The sequence below is a fragment of the Apium graveolens genome, chromosome 10 (genome assembly GCF_009905375.1).
Source record: "Apium graveolens cultivar Ventura chromosome 10, ASM990537v1, whole genome shotgun sequence".
NCBI classification, from domain to species: Eukaryota; Viridiplantae; Streptophyta; class Magnoliopsida; order Apiales; family Apiaceae; genus Apium; species Apium graveolens.
This window is the reverse complement of record NC_133656.1, coordinates 145,996,610-146,005,981: the sequence shown is the minus strand read 5'-3', so window position 1 is coordinate 146,005,981 and position 9,372 is coordinate 145,996,610. Positions and strand designations below refer to the sequence as shown.

The window sequence follows — 9,372 nt, the reverse complement described above, 5'->3', positions numbered from 1 at the left end:
TTGAATGGTATGTCTCTTCTTCGGGAGGGTGCAACTCCGGGTCTTCTTCCTCCTCTTGGGGAGGTGCTTCATTAAACCGTGCTAGTTCCTCGCTTCATTCACGAGCGATTACATCCAACTCGCTAAATGTTGGTGATATAGAATCCTCCAATTCGGAGTCCGAGTCCGAGAATGTGTTGCTAATGTGAGACACCGACTCGTCATCTGAAGTATTGCCCATTTCACCTACATATAACAAGAAATGCATGTTAGTAAAATAAGGTAGAACTACTAAACCAATATAAGTATAAAGCACGACAAAACAATATATAAGAGAGTGTTATATAAAATTTGAATTACAATTGGCCACTTTGACTTCTTCTAAATTCTCCCATTTTCACTAAACATTTTCTAGCATCATGTCCCTCAATGTTGTAATGTCCACATTTCCTTTTTTTCCTTGCAAGTTCCTCAACGAGACTTTTAGTTTGGTGCTCTTTTTTGCGCCCTTTGGTTTTCTAAACAACGGGGTCAAGAATAGTTTCATGCAACTTCTCTCCACTTTCTTGAGTTATTTTGGTATCAAATTCACTTCCAACACCTTCCACATTATCAACGGGCATTTTCTCAATAATTTCGGTCTCTCGATTAATAACTCTCACGACATACTCATAGCATTCCTTCGATGCCATGCAACTATGACTAAACCCCATAGTGAGCAAAGTCATGTGATTAAATCTTTTTGTTGGAGTCAAATCATGGGATGGGGCATCATCTTCGGGCATGTGATATGGCAACACACCATCAACTCTATTGGCATCCCTAGTCCACCTCCGTTTCACAAAATATTCCGGTAATTCGGCCACACACCTCTTTGTCAACACGACAATAATATGACGACACGGCATGCCCGAATGCTCAAACATTCTACATATGCAACAACCCCTTAATGACAACTTGTTGAAGGTAATAAGATAAGTGGTTTTCCTAGACTCAACCATTAATGGTCGATAACATTTGTAGTACATATCCTTCATATCTTCTAAGAAACGATCTTTATCCTTTTCCACAAAGTACTTTGCGGCCTCAACCAATTAGTCTTGAAATCTTTTAAACATCTCTTTGGTATAAATGGAAGCGACATGGTGCTCCAAGACGGTCTTCATTTGCATGCAACGAATTTTGTGACGTTTATTATAATCCTCTTCTTTCTCACGCATAAATTGCCTTTTTAAAGATTTTCGTGCACCCTCAACAAATTCTTTCAACCCCGTACAAGACATAAGCATAAAAAAAGGCATTCATTCCTTCGCTTCTCGATATTGTTTTTTGACAAGCAGAAAAAATGTTACGTGTATAAGCATCAATCCACTTATGCTTCAAATTATACAAGCCTTGCAACCATGTATTATCTTCCAACTTATATTTCAAGATCAATGCTTTCCACCTATCCTCAAAAATTTCTTCGGTCAATGAGTGATATATGCAATTGTTGAAGTCACCTTTAAATTCTTCCTTTGCATAGTAGGTTGAGAGCTTCTCCGAAAATTTGTTACTAATGTGCCATGAACACAACAAATGTGTCGTGTTCGATAGTTGAGATTGAATTTCTCCCGTCATAGCTTGATCTTGATCGGTGATAATAGCCAAGGGTGTTTTTCCTTCAACGGCCTCTAACCAAGTACCCAAAACTCACTCAAATGTAGTCTTCAATTCATCACGCATTAGTACAAATCCAAAGAGAACCGGTTGATAGTGATGGTTAAACCCGGTGAAAGGCACAAACGGCATAACATACCTATTTGTTCGATATGTTGTATCGAATGCAACCACATCACCAAAATTTTTGTAGTCCAACAACGACCGGTGGTCAACCTATAAAAGGCATTTCAATCTTCCTTCTTCATCAATTAGAGTCCGAATACAAAAATTTTCTCCATTTTTATCTTCTAACCGATGGAACAAATCCAATCCCGCTTGAGCATCATTCACACCCAAATTATCCTTTTTAAAATCAGGCACGATATTTTGCAAATGTTGGGCATGAAACCCTACTTGCTCCTCTCCTCCATGCATTTTTCAAAATATATTCATTTGTTGTCTAGGTGTGATACCCGAAACATGAAAACTCTTAAGTAAATTCTTTTGGGCGGTGGTTACATGTCGTTCCCTTTTAATCAAACTCATCTTAGATGGCGACACAACGTCATGATTGTGATTTAACTCCAAGGACTTTATCTCCCAATGCCTTGTATTTCGCCTATTAATCACATAAATCTTAAATTTACATCCACTTCTAGGAAATTTATCTCTACGCCTTTTCTTCTTCGCACTACCGACACTTCCTATCAAAACTTCTTCGTCCTCTACGGGTTCTTTATCGCGGTTTTCTCCCGCTAAATTACAAACATAAGTACGGACATATATTGATTTGTCCACGAGCCTTTGTATATTTTGGATCTTAATTGCAAACCTATTTTTCAAAACGTAAGCCCTAATTACATTTTCGGCGACTACTAAATTAGGGAAATTTTGACTCAAGAAAGGAATTACAATATCTTCGTCTTCAACAACACTCTTATCCCTTGTCTCACTACTATCATGCATAAACTCACTATTTTCATGCAAATCTTCATTTTCATATCTATGTTCACTAACAAAAATATTTTGATCACAATCATCAACAAGATTCACATAATCTACGTTATCATTACGCAAGCAACTAGCACTAAGATCAACAACTTCACTATTTACAACATTATTAATCACTTTATCACTTCTTTTCAAAACTTTTCTACCTTCAAACCTAGCAAACATTTTATCCATAATTAAAACAAGAAAAAAGTAAGAAATTTAGCTTACCAAATGGAAAGTAGTGAGTAAGGATGAACAGAAGCAATAAATCCCCCAAATTTGTTCTCCAATTTGATAAAAGTTGAACAAAAAAAAGTATGACCGTTCTAGGGTTTTAAACTGCAAGTACAGTCTTTCCGCGCTTATTATCCGCGGAAGTGATAGCCCTTCCGCACATAATATACGCGGAAGACCTTCGTTCTGTGGAAAATAAGCGCGGACAGGGGAATTTTTTTTTTAAAATCATGGTTGTTGGATCGTTGATATAACCACCAAGAAACACTGTGTTGAATAAACGTTCCCTAACACATGATTGTCAGGGACGTGAACCTATATTATATATATGTCTAGTATTGCATCACAATACAGTTTCTTACTCATTTGTCTTCAATCTCAGTCTAATCATATCCGAACTTCTTACATTGTACATATTCACTAATACTATCCTCTGCGTCCTTATGCAATGGTTAAGGGTAGACTGGGAAATTAATAATATAATTAACATTTTTAAATATGCATAATATTTTAGTAAGGTATTACTCTAAGAATTAAAGAAAAAATAAATACACTTGCAAGCATTTAGCTCTTAATGAAATAATAGATACAATAAATGAATAAATGAATAAATGTTAATAAGAATAATAGATAAATTCATTCCTTCAAGTTTAAGTTCTTTAAAATGGGTGATTAAAAAATCATCTTTCATTTTTTATGTATCGAGGAAGATATCTGCATCAAAGAAAATGAATATTATTAAAAGTCTTTAAGTTTGACAGCAGCAAATATGAAAAAAAGAAATGAAAAGAAGAATGTATGAGCTACTATAAAACAGATTTTTCTGCTGACTTTTCAGTATCATAAATGAAATTAGAATTATATGCAGCTGCAGGACACAAGCTTGATCGTTGAAATGAATGGATGAAGACGCGCATAAAATTAATTAGGAAAGAATTATTCAATTAAAATCACTTATTCTTTCATACTATAGTAGTCTGTTTAAAGAGTTAATACTTGTTTAATTATGTTAGTCTCTTCATGTTAACTTGGTCAAATATACTACATTTGTTAAATCAGGGTATATAAGTAATTTGAAGTTCTAATATCTGCAAGGACTACTGCAGTCACAGAGGAATGTTGGCTCTGAATTCATTTTACTTATCAAAAATCTGCATGCAATCAGAGTCCGCAGTGACACTAGAATAACAAACGTTGATTGCATTAACTAATGTCAACTCTCTCGCTCCCTTTACTGGATGTCAAGAATTTGAAACTTTGACAAAAATTGTATGAATGTCTGAGTGTGTTTAATTATAAAAAATGTCAATCCATTGACGTTCCATTACACAACACAAACAATCATGACAAGTGAATCGAACACAATTCTTTTAAAAAAAACTTTCAAAACCGAATATCTACATTGGATTTTTGATACATAAAACATTGCTACATTGACAACAAATTTTGGAATCTTATCAAGTTTCCTTTTTTTTTCCCTTCATAATTTAAGAAATTTATTTAAAGAAAACTAATTTTTGTAAGAGACTTTGCTTCACATCCTGGCATAAGAAGCTATAAAGCAGAATTTTAATGTTAGATTTTGATGTGAAAAAACTATATTCATGTTATACTATGTGCCCGTTTGGAAAATCTTAAAATAAGTAACTTATGACTTAAAATGATTAAGTGCGAAATAAGTGATAAGTTGAAAAATACTTATAAGTTCTGTAAGTGTTTGGATAAATTTACTTATAAGTCAGAAGTTTTTTTACTTAAATAAATTAAAATAAATAATTATTAAATACAATTATCTTAGTTCATGAATCTTAAATTAGAAAATATTTAAAAATTTATATTTTAAAATCAAAACTTTAGAAAAAAGTGAAAAAATGAAAATAAGTTGGAAAAAAGTACGTCTTTCAACTCATGAGCTTATAAACAGTAAATTCTGTTTATAAGTTGGGTCGACAAACACTCGTCGATAAGCTGTTACGGGCTTATAAGCCATAAGTGACTTATAAGTATATTGCCAAACAGGCCCCGTATGATTGGTTGATCTCTCATTATCTGCATACTGAATTATTGATAGTTGTCAAGTGGACACAAAGATTGCTCTCAATATTCACTTGTGAGGGCCAACAATTAAGTCAAAATTAAATAAAAATCAAAGCCTGAATTTATATTGTAGGACAACATTAGGTACATTGCTATAAATCCATGATATGCTACTAGCTTCTCAGAAAAAAAAAATCAAACAAAATAACAAGCCAAACATATAAAGGAATGGGAAAATTTCACAACCCTCTTGTTCTTTTGCTACTTCATGTTTTTTTCATCTCTGTACTTTCAGTAAGTATAACCTCTGCTTTGTCACCAAGAACTCAAGCAGAAGCTCTTGTCAAATGGAAGAAAAGTTTGTTACCATCTGCTTCACTCGATTCTTGGTCCCTAAAAAATCTCAGAAATTTTTGTACCTGGACTGGCATTACCTGCAATACTGCAGGAACAGTTTCGGAGCTCAACATTCTCGATCAAGGACTAGAAGGTACACTTGCTCATTTCAATTTCTCTTCATTTCCAAACCTCACTTTCTTGGACTTGAGCAGCAACCTGCTGTCAGATAGCATACCAGTAGAGATCGGAAATCTAACACAACTCGAGTACTTGAGTATCAGCGGCAACTATATAGATGGTACTATTCCTTACCAAATTAGTCATCTTAAGAAGTTACAACATTTAGACTTGGGATTTAACTACTTGGTAAATCCAAATTGGTCCATGTTTTTAGACATGCCATACTTGACATACCTCAACTTATACAATAATAAACTTGCTTCAGAATTCCCATCTTTTGTATTTAGTTGCAGGATGTTAACTTTTCTTGATTTGTCAATGAATAAGTTGACAGGCTCAATACCTGAATCGGTGTTTACCTATTTGCTTAATCTTGAGATCCTCAATCTCAATGACAATTTATTTGGAGGGCCAATACCAAGAAATGTTTCCAAGCTTTCCAAGCTAAACGAACTTCACCTGGGAATTAATAAGTTATCGGGGTCTATTCCTAATAGTTTAGGTCAGCTTAGGGAGCTTCAAACACTTGATCTCAGCGATAATCTATTAAACTCTAGTATTCCTCCTGAGATAGGATTGTGCACCAATCTCACCTTTTTTCATCTAGATGCAAATTTGCTTACAGGTCCTTTGCCTTTGTCATTTTCAAATCTCACACAGATATCTGAACTAGGCCTATCGAATAATTTTCTGTCCGGTCAGCTCTCACCACATTTCTTTAGCAACTGGGCTGAGTTGACATCACTGCAGCTTCAAAACAATACCTTCAACGGGATTATTCCTCCCGAAATTGGTATGTTAACCAAGCTTACGGACCTCATTGTGCATGACAATAATCTCACAGGACAAATTCCGAAACAAATTGGGAACTTGATACAGCTTTCAGCACTAGACCTGTCAAGAAATAATCTAACAGGTTCAATTCCAGCAACAATTGGGAATCTTACCAATTTGACACTCTTACATTTGAACTTTAATAATCTTAGTGGAACATTGCCAACTGAGATTGGAAATCTAGCACAGCTAGGAATTGTTCATCTCGACAATAACAAATTCTATGGAGAGCTTCCTACTACAATTTGTGATTTAAGTAACGTGCAGATGCTTTTTCTTCATTCCAATAACTTTTCTGGCAGCATCCCGAAGGACTTGGGAAAATATATGCCCTTTTTGTCCGAAGTTGCATTGTCTGATAACAGCTTCTCTGGGGCAGTGCCAGAAGGATTTTGTAGTGGTTTGCTTCTTGAAAGGTTTGCAGCAAGTGGTAACAACTTTTCAGGATCTCTGCCAAAGTGCCTGAAAAAATGCTCTAAACTAGTCGTAGTCAGTCTCAAGGGGAATCAGTTCTCTGGAAATCTTTCTGAAGCATTTGGTTTGCATCCGAATCTTGATATAATTTCTCTGAGTGGCAATAACTTCACAGGTGAACTCTAAACCCGATGTGAAAAATATTAAAATCTTACTCTCTTTATGGAAATGTAGACCTTGCCTTACATTTATGTCCAGCATATGCATTTGCACTTTAATACCAGTAATTTGATTTTGACGTATTAATGGAAGCTCTTTTATATTTGACAGGAGAAATTCCCCTAACACTTTGCAAAGCGAGACATCTTAAGATTCTTGATTTGTCAAATAACAGCTTAAGCGGTGCATTTCCACACTGTTTGGGAGATCTAAATATTAATCTCTCTATAATGGATCTTCAAGGGAATCAGTTTCGAGGGACAATAGCCCCAACCTTCACAAAGAACTGTCGGTTGACAACTTTTAACATAAATGGCAATGAATTTGAAGGGTCGATACCCCAAGCCTTGGCCAAATGTAAGCAGTTACAGATCCTTGATCTTGGAAATAACAAAATAAGTGACACGTTTCCACCATGGCTAGTAACTCTTCCAGATCTACAAATTCTTGTCCTGCGATCAAATAGACTTCATGGTAAGTTAAGTGTTGGCAAGATAGAACATTCATTCCCCAAGTTCCGGGTGATGGATCTCTCTCGCAATCAATTCAGTGGCAACCTGCCAATCAAGCTTTTCAGAAATTTTGAAGCTATGACGAATGTAGATGAACTCGTTGATATAAATACAAGGAACAGAGGTTCATATTACGATGCATCTGTTTCGTTAGTTGTCAAAGGAAATGTGTTTGAAGTGAGAAAAATTCTCAATATTTACACAAGTATAGATTTATCAAGCAACAAGTTTATTGGAGAAATTCCAGAGGACATTGGAGAACTAAAATCTTTCCGGATGCTCAACCTATCGCATAACAGCCTTACGGGAAGTATTCCATCCTTGCTGGGAAACTTGAGTCTTCTTGAAGTTTTGGATTTATCTTCAAACCACTTGACAGGTAGAATTCCTCGGCAATTGTCTAATTTGACATTTCTAGCAACCTTGAACCTTTCGGACAACAATCTTTCTGGTCCCATTCCACGTGGAAGCCAATTCAACACTTTCCATAACGATTCGTTTCTTGGTAATTTAGCCTTGTGTGGTTTTCCTCTGACGAAAAAATGTAAAAATGATGAGCTTCCCCCAATACAAGTCGATGATGATGACGACGTTGAAGAAGAAGAAGAAGATTGGTTCAACTGGAAAATTATCGTACTGGGATATGCATGTGGATTGGTTTGCGGATTGTCCATTGGATACATTGTTTTTAAAACCGGAAAGCCTAGTCGGATTGTGATATTCATCGAGGGAGCTCAGCAGCAGTTGATTGCAAGATACACAAGGAAATCTGAATCACACTCTTCTAGTGTACAAAGATTCTGATAATATGTTATGCTAATAATTTGTGGTGTAATAATAAAGTCACTCTTTTTCGGTCAACTATTAGTGTAACTATTGCATATGAAATATCAAAGCAAAGTACCCCCAGTATACGTACTCCAAATATTTATCAATCGTTAGAGGATTCTTCAAGAAAAAAATGTTAAAAATTATACTAACTATCACAGCAATATAGAAGCAATTTTATATTGAATTTTATAGGGTAGTTGTGCACTACCCTTGTGTGTGATACTATATAAAGCCAATACCCCTTTATTTATTTTCAATGTGAGACAAAACTCATTCTCTTTTTTCAAACTCTTTCAAGCCACTAAGTTTAACTATAATTCTCTATTAATTTCATTAAGAAAAATTATTAAAATCATACATCTAGGATTATCATTAAGATCATAATAAAACTATGATCTAAAAATCCAATTTTTCTAACAAAAACTACTCCCGCATTATGACTATTATTGTTGGTTATATGAATTTAAGAATGCAGTTAATTTGATAGTATTGCAATAGAAAACAGGTCTTGCTGATTCAAAATAGTCTCTTTTGAATACAGAGGCTTGACAGGTTGAAATATTTGAATACTCCCTCATTTTCAAAATGTGTTTCTCATTTTGACTTTTTTACTGTTCATGATAAGCGATTGACTACTAATTTACGTCTAATCTATAAGATTAAATATAGTCATGAATAATTTTGTTGGATTCGTATTTATGAGTACTTTAATACAATAAAGATTTTATATTTAATACTAATACGAAATTAAAGATATTAATAATTAACAAACGTGTCCAACACAAAACATTTTTAGGGACGGAGGGAGTAGCAAACTACATAATTGTGTTAATATCAGACCATGTTCTCAGCCTTGATCTCAGACTTTATTCAAACACAACAAAATAAAAGAAAGCATATAATTAGGGATTCACACGTAACAGATTAATATTCCATGTTAGCGGTCCTAAACACATCTTCCAACAATTATAATAAGCGGTTGATTCTGTCATATAATTCGACAAGGAGAAATGTGAAAAAACATATATGCAAAACCTAGAAATGAAGTGATTGTTTCTGGCAAATGTTTAAAACTGTGACTTGCAGTGAATCAGATTGTTCATCTATAGACAGAGAATGAAACTTGATAAAGCAGATAATCCTTCCCTGAGAAAATTGA

General features: G+C 34.6%; 1 protein-coding gene across 1 annotated transcript; it reads left to right on the top strand.

Moving 5' to 3' along the window:
* The first annotated feature begins 5,051 nt into the window (after positions 1-5,051).
* On the top strand, positions 5,052-8,270 carry LOC141692481 (uncharacterized). The gene is made up of 2 exons (XM_074497342.1): positions 5,052-6,826; positions 6,982-8,270. Exons 1-2 carry the CDS (start codon positions 5,113-5,115, stop codon positions 8,184-8,186), a joined length of 2,919 nt encoding a protein of 972 aa, XP_074353443.1. The 5' UTR covers positions 5,052-5,112; the 3' UTR covers positions 8,187-8,270.
* Positions 8,271-9,372: the final 1,102 nt, after the last annotated feature.

Coding starts and splice junctions, on each gene's coding strand:
- LOC141692481 (XM_074497342.1), top strand. CDS start 5,113: ATGGGAAAATTTCACAACCCTCTTGTTCTTTTGCTACTTCATGTTTTT. Junction 6,827..6,981: donor GAGTGGCAATAACTTCACAG/GTGAACTCTAAA, acceptor TATATTTGACAG/GAGAAATTCCCCTAACACTT.